The sequence below is a fragment of the Lepus europaeus genome, chromosome 8 (genome assembly GCF_033115175.1).
Source record: "Lepus europaeus isolate LE1 chromosome 8, mLepTim1.pri, whole genome shotgun sequence".
Lineage (NCBI taxonomy): Eukaryota > Metazoa > Chordata > Mammalia > Lagomorpha > Leporidae > Lepus > Lepus europaeus.
In genome coordinates, this window is record NC_084834.1 from 33,328,745 (window position 1) to 33,351,973 (window position 23,229).

Consider the following 23,229-nt stretch of genomic DNA (forward strand, 5'->3'; position numbering starts at 1 on the left):
CTGAATTCGAACTCGACCTTTACCATGTTTGGCAGCTGACTCACACGCATATTCAAGCTGGGCTGCTACTGTTCTAAATTAGGGCCGCATCCCAGCCGAGAAATGCCTGCAGCCAGTGATTAGTCCATTCAAACGCTTCCAAGGATAGGATGCTCCACCGTGTTGATGGTGAGCGGCATCATGTCTCTGCACTAGGACAGAGCCTCCACACACCACGACCCAGCCTGGGTTTAATGGATTTCCTCATGCTGTAAGCACGATCCACAGCGATCAGCATTAAGCACTCGTGATTTTTACAGTCAATATTCAGTACTTTTAGGTTAAAGAGGGTATGGAAGTGGGAAACTTCCCATGATGGGATAGAGTTCACTGTTTCCCATCTGTACAGCCTGAATCAGAGGCATAGCAATGAGAAACTTAGCTACTGCACCATCTCTTTAATACTCATTCTAGTGCCCTACTCCATGTTCAATACACAAAGTGCCTCCCCCAGCCCCGCATAATTGTCTTTAGTGTGGCTGTTCGCTGAATTTCTCCTGCTCATGTCAACATTTGTCTTTTCCATTTCAGTTTCCTCATGAGGAATGGGATTCTGGCTTCTGATGGATTTACAGCATGTTTGCTGACGACACACAACCATTTTGTGGCAGCTTTTAAAACAATAATCTGTTACACAGAGTCCATTTGGTTGTGAGGAATCTTGTACATTTATAATGCAATCATATTCCAGGTGGAAGGACACTGCAAATCGAATGTGCTCCTGTGGAACTGTCCAATACTGAACTCACTGGGATTTTCTGGCAATAGAGATGGCAGTACAGTTTTCCGAACAGTACTTTCCAAGGGCTATTTGCCCAGAAACTGAATATTTTAAGAGTTACTGCTTTCAGCTATTTATTAAGGAATACTGTCTTTGGCATTATATCATCTGTATGCTGAAGAGAAATTTATATATTCCTGGGTTAACCTTGATATTGGAATAAAAGGCAAGAAAACAAATTGAAGAAAAACTCTGAATTTATGTACATTACATTTCACAGTTAAAACTTCTTATATCGTGCTGGATACTTCTAGAATTCTAATTTGGGATAAATAAAGCCAATGTTCTAGCTTGTTTCTAGAGGGTATAGTAAAAAAAAGCCAATGGCATTGCTTTCTAATGTAGACATAGAACTTAAAATCAACCTTTTAACTTAGGCATTTAATTCACTAGCCATATTTGATAAGAATGTTAGACACTAAATAAGAAATGTCTGTAACTGGGAAAGATAGCATTATAATACTCCTATAATTAATATAGCTGGTGAATCTTTTTTGAATTATCCTTTTTATTGGCATAAGTCACAATAGTTGCAGCTAATATTAACAAATCAAGTAAAGAACACTTTGAATGGCATTCAATTCAAAAGGCTTAAAGAATGCAGTATTTTCCTTTAAGAAATCACTGAAAAAATAAACTCTTATCTCCTTTTTCCCACTTATAAAGCAACAGGTCTCTCATTGTTTTAATTTCATATCATATGAAGGTAGAAATTTTGAATATCACTAGTTGCTCTAATGGAGATGCAAAACTCAAAACAAGTTTCTGTGCTATCACAACACACAAAAACGTAAGTTTAAATTCCTTTTGAAGAGTGTTAGAGTGACAAACTCCCAATTTTTGATGTTATATTAGTTGGTTTCTTGCTAATGTTGACAGAAATAAGTCATTTAAGCAACAAATGCTTAAATGAATTAGTGACACGATGATGCTAAGAAATACCTTTTTCTTTATAGGCTACCTCTTCCTCTGCAAATATATTTTCACAAATCTGTATAACTACTGTAGACATATTGTATGCAATGTTAAACCTGCTGGATCTTAGGTACTACAGTGTCTATTGATACTCTACTTTATAATAAAAATGTAAGATATTCAGATAATATCAGACTCCAAACACTGTTCCAGAGATAAGGGTGTGTGTGTAAGGATAGATTTGATAGTTAAAAAGAAAATTCTTGGGGCTGGCGCTGTGGCACAGTGGGTTAACGCCCTGGCCTGAAGCACCAGCATCCCATGTGGGCGCTGGTTCAAGACCCGGCTGCTCCACTTCCTGTTCGGCTCTCTGCTATGGCCTGGGAAAGCAGTAGAAGATGGCCCAAGTCCTTGGGCCCCTGCACCCACGTGGGAGACCCAGAAGAAGCTCCTGGCTCCTGGCTTCTGTTCGGCACAGCTCCGGCCGTTGTGGCCATCTGGGGAGTGAACCATTGGATGGAAGGCCTCTCTCCCTCTCTCTGCGTCTCCTCTCTCTGTGTAACTCTAACTTTCAGATAAATAAATAAATCTTTAAAAAAAAAAAGAAAATTCTTTAAAGAGTTTTTGACTCTTAGTAAATGAGCCTCATCTTGAAGAATACAATCTTCGTTATTCATAGCACCCATTTTATATCTTTTTAAATGAATCTCATTTGTAGATATTCCAACATTAAAAATGGAAAGGTTGGGGCCGGCACCGTGGCTCAACAGGCTAATCCTCCGCCTAGTGGCGCCGGCACCCCAGGTTCTAGTCCTGGTCAGGATGCCGGATTCTGTTCCGGTTGCCCCTCTTCCAGCCCAGCTCTCTGCTATGGCCCAGGAGTGCAGTGGAAGATGGCCCAAGTGCTTGGGCCCTGCACCCCATGGGAGACCAGGAGAAGCACCGGGCTCCTGGCTTCGGATCAGCGAGATGCACCGGCCGCGGCGGCCATTGGAGGGTGAACCAATGGCAAAAGGAAGACCTTTCTCTCTGTCTCTCTCTGTCCACTCTGCCTGTCATAAATAAAAAAAAAAAATTAAATTAAATAAAAAAGTAAATAAATGGAAAGGTTAAGGACAACTATAATTAGCAAAAAATGGAAAGTTCCTGAATGTCCTGGCCTTATGCCACATCACCAGGTGATAAGTTACTTATATAAGAAGACATATACCTGTCTATGTTCTCAGCATAAAAACAAGATAAATGGGTGAGGTGATGAATAAATTAATTAACTTGATGTAATCATTGCACTTATATACAGTATCAAAACATTTTGTGATACTGCACGACCCCCCCCCCCTTATTGCTATCAATGGTTTAAGTTAACCTGGGGTCAATTATAGTCCAAAAATATTAAATGAAAAAATCCAGAAACAAAAATTCATAAATTTTAAATAACTACTATATATTTTATAATAAATAGTATACTGTTTTACTTGTATTATTTTAATGTTGTTAATCTTTTAGTGTGCCTAATGTACCAATTAAGCTTTGTCAGAGTCTATATGAATAGAAAACAGTATGCATAGCACTTGATATTCTTCAAAGTTCCAGGTATCCACTGGAGTCCTGAACTGTATTCCCTGTGGATAAAGGGGAGTTACTGTATACTATAAATGTATACACTTCTTATCTCTCACTTACTCCTTAATAAAGCTTGGGAAAATATTAAAGAGTTTAGATTCACTTGGAAGGCTGTGCAAAAATCATTTGTGAAAGATTTAGAGTTGGGAGAACTAGAATTATTTTTGTAGTTTATAAACACAAATTCTGTCAGCATTGTGAATAAAAGCAAAAGAGTATTTGAAGCCACAAGACACACTTACATGAGTAATTCTAACTATTTATATATGAGTTTTACAAAATAACAATTTTTTTTCATAAAGCATTAATGTAATATTTCCTTTTTTGAAATGAATCTATGTAACATATGTAATGTGAGTACATTTACATATGCCTCCATACATGCAAATCTTGCTGTAGCATGAATGATATTCTACTTACACTTAGACCACTCCCATATGTTACCTATGCATGCTCACTCATTTCTTAGACAGTTGCACTTCCATCTTGCCAAGTTCTTTTGTAGTATATCTTTAAAATTTCACATTATACAGCAGCTTAGGAAGGATTCGCTAGTTATAAGGTATTGTGCATGACAACAAGAGATACAGTATATTAAGAAGAAAATGCAAGTGGGCGGATCAGTGTGTGTCCTTGTATATGTAGAATAATAGTAATAGCAAAAATGTGGAAAAGGTTTCCTTGTCTTTTAGACTCCAAATCCACCACGCTGAATGGATTTTTATAGGGCATATACTTGTTCATGACCTCTAGTGTTAAGAAATTCTGTCATGTTTGAAAACTAGTCCCTCGCGGAGCCTGTATCCCTGTTAATAGCTGAAAGGTCAATGGAGCTGCTAAACAGTTTGTATTACTGTCAGGGTGGCCACGAAAACACCACCTGCTGCAAGAAGACTTGGCAGCTGGGTCAACAGGCTCTGTGGGAATTTATCAACTTAGGGGGGCCACTTGCATAAAACTTTGACTGATGAGTTGGGACTAGACTGGCTTATTGGACGAAAGCTGCTCTATTATGTATGACTTTCTTTAGGGTGGCAGAACTGCCTGCCTGCTCCCCGACACATATGCAAAGGATAAACAGAACCGATTTCCCTTCCTGAAGTGACTTTTTCTGAAGAAAAAAAACAAAAAAACAAAAAAAAAAAAACACCTTTTAGAATCTAGGGCAACAAGGACTGGGATGAAGATATTAAGAAAAAATAAACAAAGGGCAGTAAGTGGGGCCATGGGTGGGGGGCGTAGGGAGGAGGCACGAGGGGCAGTTTTTTGACATTGGTTACAGAGGCGTTTGCGATACAACATTTCTGTCAAATGGCCTCTCAGCCTGGAATTCACATTGTTAATTTATAGACCTCTTGAGGGAATGGTGTGTGTGTGACTTGATTGGGTAATGATAAGCAATATATGCTAGAGCATGGTAAGAATGGATACATTGTAAGCAAATCAACATGGGTCAGAATAATTTTGTTTTACAAATTCCTGGAAACATTTCAATTTTTTTTAAAAGTTCATTTGGTTTAAGTTCATTTGAAAGAAAAAAAAATTAAAGAATCTTTTGTCAATGATGTGAACAAATTTGTGTTGTATAAAAATAAAGCTTGGAAATCACACAACTCTGCCAGAATTCTTGCCTCCCTGCAGCCTGGAGCATTTATTTAATTCTGAAAAGATTTTCTAAACAGCAAGTACTGAAGGCCTGGCTTAGACATATGAAAACCAGGTATGAAAAAGTTCGACAAGCCTCCCAGAGCTAGCAGAACCACAAAAGAGATCACCTGGATATAACTCCGGAATGCATGGAATGTGCGAAGAATTTAATACGTTTGAAAATTAGTTAATTACCCTCACTGCCCTCCATAGCAATGAGGCAGGGGCCGAATGATCATGTCAACTCTTTGAAAATGGGCCCAGGGGCACAGGGTGGTGAAATCATGTTTCTAGGCTCCCCCACTGAAGAAGACACAGAGACCACACCAACCGAGTCCTGCCAGGAGAGACCCCCTCCTGCTCCTGACTGCATGCTAAGGGCATTACTAATTGCAACTAAAATGATCGCCCAGATCTTGAGCTCAGTGTATTTTTCAGAATTGCTGGCACAAGAAGCCCCCAGGCCAGGACACATGGAACCCAGGACAAGAGCCCAGAGACCTGGCCAAGCCACTGGGACTGCTTCTCCCCTGAGGATATTCCTGAAGTGAGGTCAGTGTGTCCAAAGAGGAAGGCAAAACTCATTCTGTTTTGTTGCTCTAGAGAAGTTTTATTTTCCTTTCATAACTCCTGGGCTCTGGATCTTAGGGAAATTTGATTGTACTATTTTTGATTGTTTTATTATAAATAATGACATATGATTTTTTTTTTTATAAAAACAGGTTCTCTACTGCAAAAGATGTAAAACTTATGTAAATAGTCCTGTCATTCACAGCCTTGGACCAAGTTATCCTTAGGGACTGAGGGGTGATATTGAAACTTCAACCGGGGCCGGAGCTGTGGTGTAGTGGGTAAAGCTGCTGCCTGCAGTGCCGGCATCCCATATGGGTGCTGGTTTGAGACCCGGCTGCTCCACTTCCTGTCCAGCTCTCTGCTATGGCCTGGAAACACAGTGGAAGATGGTCCAAGTGTTTGGGCCCCTGCACCCGCAAGGGAGACCCAGAGGAAGCTCCTGGCTCCTGGCTTCAGATTGGCTCAGCTCTGGCCATTGCAGCCAACTGGGGAGGGAACCAGTGGGTGGAAGACCACACACTCTCTCTCTGCCCCTACTTCTCTCTCTCTGTGTAACTCTGACTTTCAAATAAATAAATAAATCTTTAAAAAACAACAACAAAAAAAATCCCTCTTAAAAATTTCATCCGTTTTGTCAAGGTAACTTAAAAGATATTACATATGGTTTCTAAACTTCTTTATGTGGGGTGTGTGTGTGTTTGTGTGTTTGTATGTGTAGGGTAAAAAAACACATGTAAATCATATGGAAAGAATGTAATTCCTAAGACATTTAATATGGAATATAAAAATTTTATAATTTGGTGTTTTTCTCTTCCAGGGCCACAAGTCAATTGATGTATGAAAGTTACTCTGAAAACATTATTTCAAGAAGTCTTGGAGCTTCTCCACCAGAATACAATTAACCTAAGAGTTTAATGTGAGTGAGATTTTTGATATCATAAGAAATGTCTACATATTGTTTTCCTAGTTGATGAGGTTCTTTCTTTAAATTCTGCCTTAGAAGTTTTAGAAAAACAGCTTTGCTCTGACACAGACATCCTGAACATTACTATGCTGCTAATTAGCTCGTGTTCCCAAAATAATCCCGTTCACATACTTAAGTGTCTGCTTATACAGAACTTCAACTCATCTAGGGAGAAATACTATAATAATAAACGCTTGTGTCCAAATTGAAACAGCATGAGGCTCCCAACATATGTTTATGAAAACATTTGCTTTCTTATAGTCCGTTTATTTTGAAATTTATGCCTGTGCCTGTGTACAAGGACAGTGTCTTTGGGACTCTGTTATTTCCCCCACCTTCTGAAAAGCAAACATAAATCTTAACCTTGGCCCCACACATGACATGACTCACCAGAAACAGGCACCATAATGAGAAGTCAGGCCCTCAGGTATGTCACTCGGAGACCACCCTACTAGAGCAGGCCGTAAGATCACAAAGCCAGGGTCCCTTACGGCTACCCTGGTAATTAGACACTAATAATGGGTTGAAGGTGTAAAATTCACCTCCATTCACGGACAGACTAAACAATCCAGCTGAAGAGAGCAAGATTTTTTGTGAGGACAGAGAATTCATTACACGACTACCAGGAAGTTGGCTAACACTTATCAACTTTGACAACATAATGGAGTAACAATGACTATTTTGAAACTAATAGCATTAGATCTGAGTGAAATCCCTACATCTTACTATGAATTATTAGCATGCTGCTATTTTATGAACTAGCATTAATTTGATTTTTCTTCTTAATACTGCCAACCTGAACAACCTCCTAAGTATCTGATTTTCCTCCCCGTTCGTTTCTTTGCTTTTTTTTCAAGAAAGACACTGATTTCACACTCAAACAGGAAATAAGATCCCTGAAGGGGATGGCTGGACACTTCTCTTTTGACAGAAAATGTGCACTGTTAGGTAGAGACGGAATGCCATCAGCTGTAGTGTAGATACCACCAAGAGACCACCTACAATGGATTAATCTTAATCTTCTTTTTATTCTGCAGAGACCAATGTCAACCTCTATTTCCCTCAGGAAATGGTGTTTTGAGGTGCAGAAAAGGGAATGGGATTACCATTTTGTTAGAGACTTTCAGAAAAATAGACACTCTTTATAACTTACAATATTTAAAAAAAATGGAACTAAATCAATGTCTTTGGTAACTTCCTTATTAGAGTTTATTCTTTTGAAAGCGATGTGAGATTTGAGTAAGTTAATGCTGAAAGAATTTGAAATTTGTAGCAGTGTGGCCAGAGTGTCCCAACTGTGACTGTTCAACAATACAACGTTGTATCTGTGAGAAAACTGAGGTTTTCTTTTAGTTAGTTGTTTCTAACCTTACGACTCTATCTGACAACATATAATTTTAGCAGCTTCTGATAGCTCAGATTTCATTCATGAAATTAACAACTGATTCTTATGATTCGAGTGTGATGTGCGAATGGCAAGGAGCGGGCTGGGGATCACCACACTCTTTAGAGGATTAAAACATTCAAATCTCCCTTCTGCTGAAGCCCTGAACGAAACCCTTCTCCAGGTTTCGTTTGTTTAGTTGCAGCAGTCTTCAAGAGAGCCAGGAGCTTTCAGATAGGCTGGGAATAAGGCTCAGATGTGGACCTGCCGAAATAACTCACCCTGATTACCGCACACAAATCGTACTAAGAGCTGGAAACGTGTGCCAGTATGTTTCTGGTTTTCTCAAAACTAAAGAGAGTTTATTCCAGCCTCAGAGCCTAATCCACTGTGTCACATAGCGGTGCTCTCCCTGGCTTGCATCTGGCGACCGGGATGCCAAAGTGACAACACCGCTGTGCGAGGACCCGCGAAGGAGCGAGGAGGGCTGTGGGTGCTCAGGTCTGGCCCCCGGGGCTCCCGCGGAGCATCCCCTCAGCACAGACCTGGGCCTCTGGGAAGGGCAGGAGGCTCCTTCTTGGCTAATGCTCACTGCAACTCTTCTGTCAGGAGCATCCCCTCAGCACAGACCTGGGCCTCTGGGAAGGGCAGGAGGCTCCTTCTTGGCTAATGCTCACTGCAACTCTTCTGTCACTGATCTGAATGACCTTGCAGAAGGACAGTCATTGACTTAAAGGGATAAAAACAAATCTTACCTTTTGGGGTCTACAATTTTGTAAAGTTTTCCATTGTTTGTCTGGGTCATGCTTTTACTGCTTGATAAAATGTAAACTTCCCCTGTTAAAGAGAGAAAGAACAATAAGTAATTCACAGCATCACAAGACCTTACTTCCAGTTGCCGAGCAGATACGTTCAAAAAGTTCATGGAAAATGGGACTAAAAAGTAAGTTAATTTTGGTATAAAAAAAGTATAACGGGGGCTGGCGCCACGGCTCACTAGGCTAATCCTCCACCTGGGGCGCCGGATTCTGTCCCGGTTGCTCCTCTTTCAGTCCAGCTCTCTGCTGTGGCTCGGAAGGGCAGTGGAGGATGGCCCAAGTGCTTGGGTCCTGCACCCCATGGGAGACCAGGAGGAAGCACCTGGCTCCTGGCTTCGGATCAATGCAGCGCCGGCCGTTGCAGCCATTTGGGGAGTGAACCAATGGAAGGAAGACCTTTCTCTCTGTCTCTCTCTCACTGTCTATAACTGTCTCTGTCTCTCTCTCACTAACTCTGCCTGGCAAAAAAAAAAAAAAAAAAAAAAAGTATAAGAGGTCTTCAAAAAGTTCAGGGAACCTGCATATTATGAAAAAAAATTATACATGCATTTCAAGTTTCTTGTGCCAACACAAGTTTCGTTTCTTTTTTTTTTTTTCCACAAACTTAAAAGTACCCTTCAAATATTTTCAACTCTCTCTGCACCTCTGCCTCTGCCTCCACCTCTACCTCTGTCTGTCTCTATTTCTGTCCATAATCAGGGGAATGTCCTGCCTTCAGATCCTGACAGTCTCACACATCCGTCTTCAGGGTGCACACTGCTGGCATCCTGATTCCAATCACTTCTTTCACCCCCCACTGCTAATCTCCCTCATCTGGATGATGGCACCAGCCTCCTAACTGAGCTCCTGTTTCTCCTCTTGTTCTTCTATGCCTGTTCTCAACATACCAGGCACAGCGATTCTTTTCACAGGAGTTAGATCATGTAAGATAGATCATCCTCCCTCGTCTCAACACCCTCCACTGACTCCTCATCTCTCAGAGCAAAAGCAAGTCCTGACCCTAATGGGTCCCCTGTTGCTGCTGGGACCTCTTCCCTTGCCCACTCCTCTCCATCCTTGCTGGCCTCCAGGACTGGACAACAGAGGCACATTCCAGCCCCAGGCTCCAGTCCCGGGCTCCTGCCTTTCAGTAGGTCTCCATTGGGTTCACTTACTCCTTTCCTTCCACTTTATGATTAAATATCACCTTTTCTAACTGCAATATTTAAGGCAGACTTGCCTCAACACCCAAGTTTTTTTTGCTGTTAGAGTTTTCTTCCAAGCACTTATTATCAGTTGACATATGTTTTTTTTTTAAATTGTTTTTATTGACCTCTTTTACAACACAAATTTCGTAACATGAGTTTAGATGTCTTTGTCTCTTTTGCTGCTGCTCTATCCCCAGCTGGAATACAGCTTGGCATTGAGTAGGTGCTCATCAAACCTTTCTAAAATAAATGTTGAGTGGACAGATTTTTCTGACTTATTTCAACTCAACACTGCAAGATTTTGGTTGCCAAACTGATACTGTTAATTGGCAATTTCAGGCCAGATTAAATTAGGGGTATTCGTTTTTCTTCTTTAGCTTTTAAAAATAAATTGAAATGGGAGCAAGCATTGTTGCACAGTGAGTTAAGCCGCTGCTTGGGATGCCCGCATTCCATATCAGAATGCCTAGTTTGAGTCCTGCCTCTGCTTCCAGTCTAGCTTCCCGCTAATGTGCCTGGAAGGTAGCCACGATGGCCAAGTACCTCAGTTACTGCCACCATGGATAGACCTGGATAGAGTTCCTGGTTCCTGGCTTTGGTCTGCTCCAGTGCTGGCTCTTGTGGGCATTTGGGGAGTAAAGTAACAGAGGGAAGATCCCTGTCTTTGTTACTCTTTCAAATAAACACACACACACACACACATACACGTATATATATACACACACATATACACGTATATATATATCGGGGGAGATAAAGTGAGAGGGAGGAAGAGGGGAGGGAGGGTGAAAGAAAGAGGCATAACCCCGAAACTCCTGTGCTAGGCTGTGTTCACGAAGATGAAATACAGAAGACGAGCCAACTGTTTAGAGAAGATTCACCCTTGTTTACTACCACTGCTTCCATATAATTTAACATATAGAATGAATCACACGACTAGGGAATCAGAAACTGTATTTATGATTATATGTTTATAAGGTTTTAAAGTTCATATTTGTTTCTCATTTATGAAACAGTCCTTGATTTAGTCTCTATTTCTCTATTCCATTTTATTATTGTGCATTAAGCACCCTCAAAAGCACACTCAAATATTTTTCTACTTCTGAAAAGGATGTTAAAAAAGAGGTTTATACTAAAAACATCAACATTATAGAAAAAATAAATAAAGTTAAAAAGCAGGAGAATATAAGCAAAAGAATTAGAATTTGTCAACTGCTTTATATAGTTTAATCTCATTTAATCTTTATAATATATCCATCCTGATTTTATGACTAAAAAAAAAAAGTACAAATGCCAAACTCTCAATACTTTGTTTCAAAAGGAGCAAAATTTTACTAATTTTCTTCCATGTTTTCACTTTAATCTAGAAAGTGCCATATTAAAATGCCATTCAGCAAAAGTGCATTTATTTTCATCAGGAAGTATATCCAAGGAGGTAGCTTTTGGAGAATCGAGATTATATATGCTCTATTTTCCAGTTCTGTTTTCTGCACACTATTACACGTACACAGGCGTCTGGGATATCTTCCCCAGAGGTGGTGATGTTAAGAACGATGATTGATGAGGAGTCATTTGTAGTAGGGTCGGGGAATATCAGCATGCTACAGGCACAACATCTAAACACTCCCCTCGAACTCTGCTACACTTTAGCTATTTTTAAAATCAGAATTTGACAGCGAAATTTAAATTACCTAACAGGATGTAGGGGAGAAAAGCTACATCTCTGCTTCCTTTGAGAAGGGCAGGAGAATGTCCATGGGAAATTCATGGTGAAATGCTGGAACAAGAACAGGTGAGACCTTTCTTCTTTGAAGAGTTATACAAAGGGACATCAAAAGTTCATGGAAAATGAAATGTGCAGCAAATCTGAAACCTGTGTGTAGTTTTTCCATAATACACATTTCCCATGGACTTTTACAAGACCCCTCATAGTCTGGGCATTGAAACGTGTTTTATGTGTTTCAGAGTTTTGCCTGAGTCACTTACATGAGGGAATGGCATGGAACTATTTGGTTGAGCTCTCTATTTCATGTAAGAAAATCAAATCTGGGCTTTTAGAGAAAATATTCTGATTTGCATGGGAAACCTATACAAGAGTCTATACGTATATAGTCCTAGAAATTCATCTCAAAGGCTAAGGAGCATAGTAGGCATGGTTTGTTTCAATCTTGCTCTTTAAAGGGAGTCACTGTAAAAGCAACATTTATCCCTCTGATTTAAAATAGTACAGAGTAAAATATTCAATCTGATCACAATTGAATTGCAACTTCTCTTCACTTATTAAGCTGCATACATTTTACTGAACATGCTGCAGAATTATTATATGTTAATGCATAGGTCTTCAATGAGAAAATAATTTCTATTGTATTGGAAAAAAGATCTATAACTCAGATTATTTTGCACAAATTTCATGCCTCAGTGAGCAAAAAAAAAATAGGAAATAGAGGATGAGTTTCAGTTTCCAACAAATTTTTTATTTCAAGAGACATGAATAAGTGGAAAGAGTTTTAGAATGAAAATATAATACTCTGATGCATAATCAAAATATCAATAATCATTTTTAAAATTCTCTTCAATATTCAAAAATGCTCTCTATTCCTGACTGCTATTCTTCTGTTTTATTCATTTTATATATCTAGTGTGGAAATAAGATATAAAGACCTCCAGGGAAAGAATACATACTATCTTTAATTCCTCCATTAGGAAATCTTTGCTGTAGATTATATTTCTAATCAATGTAAAATAAAATTATTACACTTATTCTTCAGGACAGAACAAAGCCTCTTGAGACAGGAGTAAGAATGCAACTTAATGAGAACAGCTTGCACAGTACCTAACTCATCTTCTCCGAATCCCAAGATGTGACCTGAAAAGTAGCCTCTACAGGAACTGCCAGTCCCAAGACAGAGTGGTTTTTCTTGCCATTGCTTGGTCACAGGGCTTTGCTGGAGAGTTAAGAAATTCCTACAACAAAAAGATAATCAGAAGCCCACAATGAAAATATACGTTTTCTTACAGACCGCAATAAAACATTTAACATAAAATTTACAATAAACAGTCTTGCCAGGGACCTGGCTTCTTTTTTTTTTTTTTAACTTTTATTTAATGAATATAAATTTCCAATGTATAGCTTATGGATTACAATGGCTTCCCCCTCCCATAACTTCCCTCCCACCTGCAACCCTCCCCTCTCCTGCTCCCTTTCCCCTTCCATTCACATCAAGATTCATTTTCAATTCTCTTTATATACAGAAGATCAATTTAGTATATATTAAGTAAAGATTTCAACAGTTTGCACCCACATAGAAACACAAAGTGAAACATACTGTTTGAGTACTAGTTATAGCATTAAATCAAAATGGACAGCACATTAAGGACAGAGATCCCACATGAGGAGCAAGTGCATAGTGACTCCTGTTGTTGACCCAACAAATTGACACTCTAGTTTATGGCGCCAGTAACCACCCTAGGCTCTCGTCATGAGTTGCCAAGGCTATGGAAGCCTTCCAAGTTCGCCAACTCTGATCATATTTAGACAAGATCATAAAAGACAGGGTGAGGATAGTAACCAATGATCCTAAGAGTGGCATTAACTAGGTCTGAACAATTATACAGCATTAAGTGGGGAAGAGGACCATCAGTAAACACAGGTTGGGAGTAGAGCCATTGGAGGTAGAGTAGAGGTTATGATTACAAAGGAATGAGGCCCAAGTACGCTAGACAGGGTCTAGAACAAAGGACAGAGTCATTATTAGAGGAGCTAAGAAAGGTGCTGTCTAAGCTACAATTAAGTTTTCTGATTGAGAGGCAAATAGAACCTGACAGAAGGGGCTTGATAATAATCTGGTGGGCTTTAGGCCTTGTGAGTTAAAGAGGCCCAGACCTATCTATCTCTTCACATGTGGTACATCCTAAGGGAGGTGTGAACCTCCTAGGGGAAGGCACTCTGTTGACTTTCATTACTTAGCTGGCCTGGGAGGAGAGCTGGTCAGGTAAAGGCAGGTGGCATCTCTAACAAGAAATTCACAGTTCTACCTTCAATGTGGCTGACCCTACTTGGCCGTCCCCTCAGCTTCAGTGGTCACTTTGGAAGTGTTACACACAGAAACACAGAAACATGGTCATCAATATGAAAGAAGGTAAAGGAAGGAAATCTCACAGCAAAAGATCACAGGAAGCTCAATTTCTCTTTGACATAGAATTAAACTCTGATGCTCTGTTAAAGCAATGTGTTAAAGTAATCTATTATGTTCTCTTGATGTCTGTTAAATTCTAATTGTTCAAAAACAGCTGAATTTTTATTAACAGCTATGGGTTATTTAAATATGTGCTTATTTTCAAAGATTTGAATAATCACCTTGTAACAATGATCACATTTGGTCTATGTTATGTCATGATTTTAAGGAATCTTATTTCAACCAGATATTTTGGATTTTGAGCCTTCTTGGCATTCTTGACAGGCATTCAAAAAATCAAAGTTTCAAACAATCTGGACTCTAAAATTTCCAGTAAATCTTGGACTTTGGTTTTTCCAGTTTGGGCCCAACTGAAAAAATCGAAGGCCCTATGTCTCTCATCTTATAGAGATACCAACTAATCAGGCTATTTGGATTATATTAGAAGTACTGTCAAGATGTGATGTGGTACTAAATTTTAAGTTTCTATAATGGAAAATGCTATTAATACAAATGTTTGAGAATTAAAAAGTCTAATGATCTTGTGTTACTAGACATGATAGTTATCTTAATGAGAAAGCCCCAGAGGCCTAAAGGGTTAAATACTTGTAAAATCCTACAGGGACCTGGCTTCTAAAGGGGAAACTAGCATAGCCCATAATGTTCGTCAGTGCTGTGAAATTCCCATATGCGGAGAAAGACGAGCATTCTGTTGGGAGAGGTCACTAAAAGTACCTGAGTATGAGAAAAGCTCTGCCCTTCATCCAGAGAATACTTCCTCTCCAGGACTAGACTCCATGCTGTGCTATCAATTAGAGACAGGGCCAGGGGGAAGAGCATGGAGTCAGTCCATTTTTCTACTCCCTGGTAGCAGCCAAGCATCTCAGCTCTGCCATATGCCTGAAATGCCAGTGACTTGGGAAGGGAGACTCTTAGTTCAGATTTCTTCACAGAGTTTCTTCTGATTCTCCAGAATGTGACCTCAAAAATTTAGGCTAAATCTAATTTTCTTGTACTCCTACCTATAGAGTCAATTATATTCTGCTGCTTCAAGTCCTAAAAAGTATGCTGAAAATAAAAATCTCAGCCTTCCAAAAATGTTTAAAAGTATTTCTACAGTTCATGTAAAACGACAGTTTTCAAATGATTCACTGTCAAGGTAAATTCATGCGGAGGATGAGGGGAAGAGCCAAAGAAAAGCCCATCTGAAGACTTTGCTGCCATTAGAGACCACTTGATCAAGTCTGTTAACAAAGTTGGAACTCTTTGGAAGTTTTCCAAGTAAACCCTTACATGCAGTGGATCAAAAACTATATAATAATATTTATGTGTGTCCCAGGTCTGACCCCCAAAAGACAGACAATCACTTGGATATTTTCTGACAATTTTCCAACCAATCAATGGATATGTCAATTGATAGAACAAGGTGTGGTATCAGGAAACCTACCCATTCCGATCTCCAAACACATAACTTCCATACAGTCTTTCAGACTGGCAGCCTCGGTACACGAATCCCCCAACCAAAGGACCGTTACTGAACGGCTTGAATTCTAAAAGTGATGGCTCACTTTCTGGAAAGAAACACAGCATTAGAGAAATGAAACCTTTTCTATTGGCCAAACAACAGATATTTCATAGGTCAAGCAAAAATTATTACGAATTTAACTCTGAAATGTGTTCCCTGATGTAAGAGATGGGTCCTGGCTACAGATATTTTAGTCACAGTCATTAGTCTTTACTTATATAGTATCAAACTGTAAAAGGATCTTCAAGGACAGCGTAATGAAATGAGAACTTGCTGTTGTTACAGTAGCCAAGACACACCCAGTTTTCAGTGAAGTTAGAATCTGGTTTTTCTAGTAAATTCGAATTTAGAAGTTTGGAAATCACAGGAATTTACCTTATAACCATAATACTTTAAAAATAAGTTTTAAAATACCGAGCTTGCTGTAGAAATGCTTCTGCATATACTTAGACATCAAGGTAGACCTCTGTCAAATTATATAAACTGTTTAAAAGTTCACACTTTAATGAAAATGAAAGCGTAGTCCATGAGAGGTTTTTCAAACCACATTATTGTATATTTAAGAACACCCTCACTTCATCAAGTAATATATTCATTTAAACTATTTAGCTAGTTTTGTTTATAGAGTTGTGCGTTTCATAAAGTATTCTAATAATTTCTTTTGAGTGTCATGTGTATGATCATCTCAATCTTTCCATGCATGCCATTAAAGATTTGAATATAATTCCACTGGAAACCAGTGCAGATTAAAGCCAGTTGCAAATTAATCTGAAATTTACTTTCACATATTTCCTACCAAATACATCAGTATCAACAGGTAACATTTTATGCAAAATCTTTGTGGAAAGATAGTCACCTTAGAGCCCTCTGCCCCTGCTTTGCGATTATGGCGAATATCATATTACAAATAGGAGAAAAGAGAAGTTTTAGATAAGTGGCACGCTGAGAGGCAGCAGGAGTGAATGATTAAGGTCATGAGCTCTAGAGTCAGGCTGCCGGGCTGCCCGGCTTCTAGCGCAGGCCCTGCCACTGCGTGTTGTGTGCTGTGCCTCGGTGTCTTCGTCTGTACATTGTGACCATGATAGCACCCCTCACATAGAACGGCTCTGTGAAGAAATGGGGAGTTTGGAAAGTGCTACTATAAGGTCTGGCATGTTGTAAGCACAGTGGATATGTTTTTAAACTCATAAAAGTAGGACTGTTAATACTGTAACCAGTTTCGGCTGAACCTCAATTAATGTGACTGTAGCGTTTAGTTTAATCTACAGATATGGTCAAAATTCCATTGAGCCAGTGGTTTATTACATTTTTTTTTTTTCAAACCGCATTTTTCTCTGGTTTGGCTTTTATGACATGCACCCCCCCACACACACACACACAAATACCTGAAAGAAAATAAAGTAAAATAACTGAGTACCACATGAACTAACACAGCTGCTTCATTCCTGGTGCTAAATAAATATCTGTATTGAATGAGTAAATAGAAACAGCAATCAATTTAATAATCTTAATCTAGTGTGTTCCCTGGATCATCATAATATTTGAAATATTACTTCCTTCCAAAGGAATAAATTCTAAAATATTGAAAACTACTAAGTGTTTTGGCCTTAATTATTATCCAACTTTATATTTTCACATGTTCTCTCTAAATATTCGAGTAATCATGTTATTAAAAATAATGCTTAAATCTCCCCTTGGCTTGTTCTTACAGGTCAATGATTTCGCTTTCTCTAAAATAAACAGCTGTTTAGACATTACATTCTTATTTAAAGCACTTATAATTTTCCTAATTGCTGAGGCTAGTATTGAGAAATATCTTACCTTTAACACTTGTTTTTCCTCTTTATATAAAATGTTAGGACAAGTTCTCCCTTATTATGTTAAAAAAAATAGAAGTTATTCAGCTTGATTCTCAGATGAGCAAAGAATAAGCTCACTTTTGAAGGTCCAGTGGGTGTTTTTTTTTTTTTTTTTTTTTTTCCTGACCTACCAAGAACCATTGCGTCCAGGTGAGAGGTAATTAACCCAGTGGGACCCTTAGGGCTTGCAGGGTCGCTGGACCTTGAAAAAGTGAGGGACAGTGTTTTCTTGCTTCACAAATGGTCATTTTGCAGAACCCTTTTCTCGTCAATTAACAAACTGAAACAAAACCCAACATACGGCAAAATAAAAAAAAAAGTATGCTCTGCTTACCATAATCTTTCCCCTTTATTATCTGTAGGATTCTGGCTGATGATCTGTTTTTGCCATTGGAGTCTGAACAAAGTATGGTTAAATTGATATTTATATCAGTGGGATGTCGATCCACAGCGCATCTGCACAAGAGAGGGGAGGACACCCATTAATTCCCACAGGGGTATCTTCCAGTCTCAGACTGGAGATTCCTGACATGGGAAGAAACCCTCTGTGGGCTGGCGAGGATCCTCTGGGCAATTTAGTTTGGATCGCCTAGAAACCACTGAAGGAAACATCCTGATGTGTTTGTTTACTCTGCTGAAGCTTAATGATCTCTGGGGTGTGTTTCTGAGTTTCTCTTAGTATCTCCTCCTGTTATGAATGGGCACACTGTCTTAAGATATTTGTTGGTGTGTTGTCAAGGAATTATCACCTGTAGGGTACATTGGTTAAGTATTATAAGTAGGGCCAGTGTTCTCATCGACCCACATCTGTACCATACCATTTAATACTAGTTGTAGTATCAGTTTTGTGTTTCTTACATGGAGTTGCTACATTCTAAAGTCCAAGCTGCTCTAACAACAACAACAACAAAGGTGCTCTGATTCAGGGAATAAAACTGATCCCCACAAGCTTTGAGGCCTTTTAGATTGGCTCTGTCTATACATTTTCCACCCCTAATCGAGGGACCAGAATATCTCTATGACTTAAGCCACGGACTGGAAGCTCCATGAAGGCAGGGACCGTTTCCAGGTGTATCTCTGTATTCCTACAACATAGATAAAAGCCAGAAATCAAGGAAGGCTCAGAATTTGTTGAATGCTTAAGGCAATGAGAAACCATGAACTGAGTTTGGATTGGGGGGAGGATGATGTTGAACAACTAGATTTAAAAAAAAAAAAAAAAGGCATTCATTAGAGAGAGAGACAGACAGATAGACAGACAGAGCTCCCAACAGCTGGTTCACTCCCCAAATGCCCGCAACAGCTGGGGACTGGTCTGGTCTATGACTGGGAGCTGAAAACTCAATCCAGGTCTCCCACATGGGTGGCAGGAGCCTAATTTCTTGGCCAATCACCACTGCCTCCCTGGGCCTGCATTAGCAAGAAACTGGAGGCAGGAGCTGGAGATGGTTATTGAACCCAGGTACTCCAATGTGAGACACGGGTGTCCTAACCAGTGGCTTAACTGCTAAATTAAACACCTGCCCCCATTCAACATAATTTTTAAGGTTCTCACAAATGTGGACAACAGGCTTGCATTATCTTTAGATTTCTCAACCTTGGAACTATTGTCATTTCAAGCCAGATGAATTTGGCAGGGGCTATCAAGTGAATTTTAGGATGTTTGGCAGCATCGCTGGCCTCTACCAATGATGTGACAGAAACAACACACCCCAACCCCACCCTGTCCCTGTTGGGAAAACCAAAAATGTTTCCAGATGTTGCCAAACGTCCCCTGGGGGCAAAATCATCCTGTGTAGAAACACTGTTTCAGGCCAACAAAATACATTAATTACTTAAAAACAAAACAAAACCATTGGGGCTATTAAGTAAATTAAGAAAAAAAAAAAACAGAGAGTGGGTGCTGGATCTCAAGAGACCTTAGAATTGTGTAGCAATTATTAAAAACAAACACCATTGGCCCCAGATGATTCCATTTGTGATGGGGGAACCATAAGCCTGATCTGCCAACGATGGGTTCCTTGTTCTGCAGCGCTTAGTTCCTTTATTGTCTTCGAACTCAGTGTTTCACACCAGACAATGCCTGGCAGGGGTCAGGCACTCTCACAATAGGACCCACGGTACAACTTAATCCACAACAGGTGAAAGAATACTCCCGTCTTACTTCCCTTTTGAATATGGAGAAGCCATGACCAAAAGAAGTTTGACTCATTCCCAACAGGAAACAGCAAGTCTGGAGAAGAGGCCAGGGCTCCCGGAGGTGGAGTGGCTGGGGCTGTGAGCTCTGGTCCACTGAGGACTAGCTGCTCCTTCTTTGCAGGACATAGATGGCAGAGAGATGCCACTATCCACAGGTACAACATCAAGAGCAATGGTAATGTAAGCCATGGACTCCAGGGAACTGAGTCATGCCAGTGTCAGGTTATAAGTGTGCCACTCGATGAGGTGATGCCAATGGGAGAGCTTTGCATGTGTGAGTGGAGGAGCTGTGTCAGAAATGTCCATATCATGTGCTCGATTTCTTTAAAAAATTATTTTATTTATTTGAAAGGTAGGATTACAGAGAGGGAGGGGAGAGAGAGAGAGAGAGATATCCATCACTAGTTTGCTCCCCATATGCCCCCACCAGCTGGGGCTGGACCAGGCAGAAGGCAGGCGCCAGGAACTCCATCCTAGTCTCCCATGTAAGTGGTAGGGACCCAAGCACTTAGGTCATGATCTGCTGCTTTCCAGGCACATTAGCAGAGAGATGGATCAAAAGTGGAGCCCGGTCGGGGCACCGATCCTGTCCCGGTTGCCCCTCTTCCAGGCCAGCTCTCTGCTGTGGTTGGGAGTGCAGTGGAGGATGGCCCAAGTCCTTGGGTCCTGCACCCCATGGGAGACCAGGAGAAGCACTTGGCTCCTGCCATCGGAACAGCGCGGTGCACCGGCCGCAGCGCGCTACCGCGGCGGCCATTGGAGGGTGAACCAATGGCAAAAAGGAAGACCTTTCTCTCTGTCTCTCTCTCTCACTGTCCACTCTGCCTGTCAAAAAAAAAAAAAAAAAAGTGGAGCAGCCAGGACTTGAACCAGCACTCCTATGGGATGCCTGCATTGCAGGCAGCAGCTTAACCCACTGTGCCACAATGGCAGCTCATTTCTGCTTAATTTTGTTGTGAACCTGAAGGTGCTTTAAAAAAACAGTCTAGTAGGGGCCAGTACTGTGGCGTGGTAGGCTAAGCCTCTGCCTGCAGCACTGGCATCCCATATGGGCACCGGTTCGAGTCCCCGATGCTCCTCTTCTGAGCCAGCTCTCTGCTATGGCCTGGGAAAGCAGTGGAAGATGGCCCAAGTCCTTGGGGCCCTGCACCCACGTGCGAGACCCAGAAGAAACTCCTGGCTCCCGGCTTCTGTCCTGGGTTCTGACCAGCTCAGCTCTCTATTGTGGTCATTTGGGGAGTGAACCAGCAGGGGGAAGACCTTTTTCTCCGTCTCTCCCTCTCTCTATCTGTAACTCTACCTCTCAAATAAATAAAATCTTAAAAAAAAAAAAATTCTAGTAAAACAGGGGTCAGGGGACTGATGCTAGCTACCTCGGAGCACTGTTGAGAAGCCTAAAAGGAGACAAGGTACCCAGGATACTTATTTCAGTACCATGCAGCCAAGCACTTAATAACAGTCAGCCAATACATGTTTTAGCTTCCTTTCTGTTTTATTAAATCTTCTCCTGCTTAAAACACTCCGGGAAGGTGGCAGAATATAAATACTGACTTTTCCTTCAGCCCTCTGCCGCCAGCGGAGGTCAGGCCTGTCCGGGCATCTTGCCACACAGAGGGGCTGGGAGGCACCTCAGCCCGTGTTTTTGCACTGAGGTTTAGGACCCCCAGGAAGGTTGCGAGAAAGCTCCAGTGGGATTGTGGTGACTCAGGCTGCTCAACTTCAAAGTGCTGCTTTGTGGTGGTATCTGTGAGTTCTGAGCTATAGGAATGGAATGTGACAGTTTCCTCCACATCCTGAACCCACCTTAAGTATTCCCTGTCGCACAGATTTTAAGATCTGCTGAGATGCCAAAAAGGAAATGAACTGTAGACTTAGGCTTTGATGGAGGGGAGATGAAGGGCATGAGGGATTATAAAAATAAAAAGTTCGAGAAATATTCACCTTGCACATAGTGAACACTCAATAAACATTAAATGGCAATAATAACTTAGCTAGTAAATGAATGAATGTGGCCAGATACCCCTAGTATGAATAATAGACCACAGACTGGATGAAGCTTTCATCGTAGAACTTCTAAAATATACTTCATAGAATTTTTAAAGTGTGCCCCACATTTCTCACTCTACATATTTCTCAATTTTCCTCTCCTTATGGTTCATTATAATATAGTAAGCAATCATTATAAATGCCTTCAGTGTTTATAATTTTTTTTCAAGTTAAAAACAAAAGTTAACATTCAGCTCAATGCCTTCAAATTGACACCACATCATCCTGTGTTAAGTGAAGCTGTGATAATAACAACTGCAATTTATTTAAAACCTATGAGGAGTCAGGCACTGTATTTTGTGCCTTTCCAACAGATTTTTATTTAACCATTGTAGCATCCGATATGTAAGTGCTTGGGATTGAATGTGTCCCTAAAATCCTGTAGTGGAAGCTTAATACCCAGTGCAACAGTGTTAAGAGAGGGGGGCCATTTAGGAGGTGACTAAGTCATGAGGACTTTGGCCTCCTGAATGAATTAATGTTGTTATTTCAGGAGGGGGTCCCTGATCAAAGGGTAAGCTCAGCCCCCTTCTCTTCCTTGTCTCCCCTCTCCTTGCTCTTTCTTGCCTCTTTGCCTTCTGCCATGAGAGGATGCAGCGATAAGGCCCTCACCAAATGCTGAGCAGATGCCGGTGCCATGCCCTTGAATTTGCCTGCTTCCAGAACCACGGGCCAAATAAACGCCTATTGCTCATAAATTCCTTGGTCTGTGGTATTGTGTTATAGCAGCACAAAAATGACTAAGACAATACATAAATTAAAATTGAGAGGGATTTAAGGAAACAAATCAGAAGGTTTACTATCTCAAAATTGTTCAGATTGAAGCTTTTGCCATTATACCAGTCCAACAATGTTGAATAATAGTCACGCAATGCTCTGAGCTGACTTTTCTCCCTGTGTGTGTGTGTCCTCCTTGTCTAATCTGCTTCACACATAAATAGAAGAGGGATAAGCACTCTCCTGGGTGGTGTGGTTTTAGAGGGACACATCTGGATGTCACCCTTGCCTGCACCATGACCCGACATTCTCCTTTCTTTACCAGTGCCAAATCCCAGCCTGGCTTAACAGCAGGTATGACGACAAGTTTGAGTTCTCACCTGCCTGGGTCATGGAGCCCATGGGCAAAGACTTCAGGAGGCTGGTTGGTACTGTTGAAATGTGGGTTGCTCCTCGGGATGGCGTACGGTACGTTGCACATATCTGTGTCCACACCTAGCCGTAGCACTGAGCCTGTGAAATCACTGAGAGATAGGAGGACAGTATAAGTACTTTATGTTTGGGTTAAATAGTTCAACTAAACTCATTGTGGGGAGGTTTCCCAGTGGCTAAAAGAACCATCCCTTATCTAACACAAAATGATTCAAATTCTAAGGGAGATGAAACCAGAGACAGTGGGTTCCAGAGAAAGAACTGTAGTAAGACACAGTTTGATGGTGGACGACTACTGTGGCTCTAGCGGTACACCACTTTTTTGCATCTGAACTCTTCTATTTT

At 40.7% G+C, this 23,229-nt stretch overlaps 1 protein-coding gene across 4 annotated transcripts in view; it reads right to left on the reverse strand.

The window, feature by feature from the left end:
* The window catches only part of HHIP (hedgehog interacting protein), a 106,666-nt gene that overhangs the window by 14,203 nt on the left and 69,234 nt on the right, over positions 1-23,229 (reverse strand). For all 4 annotated transcript variants that reach the window (XM_062199555.1, XM_062199553.1, XM_062199554.1 and 1 more), the window contains exons 7-11: positions 22,833-22,976; positions 17,825-17,946; positions 15,554-15,677; positions 12,765-12,895; positions 8,682-8,763 (exon numbers count right to left, since the gene is read on the reverse strand). In XM_062199555.1, coding sequence (XP_062055539.1) covers positions 8,682-8,763; positions 12,765-12,895; positions 15,554-15,677; positions 17,825-17,946; positions 22,833-22,976 — 603 coding nt within the window. The remainder of the gene's footprint in view (positions 1-8,681; positions 8,764-12,764; positions 12,896-15,553; positions 15,678-17,824; positions 17,947-22,832; positions 22,977-23,229) is intronic.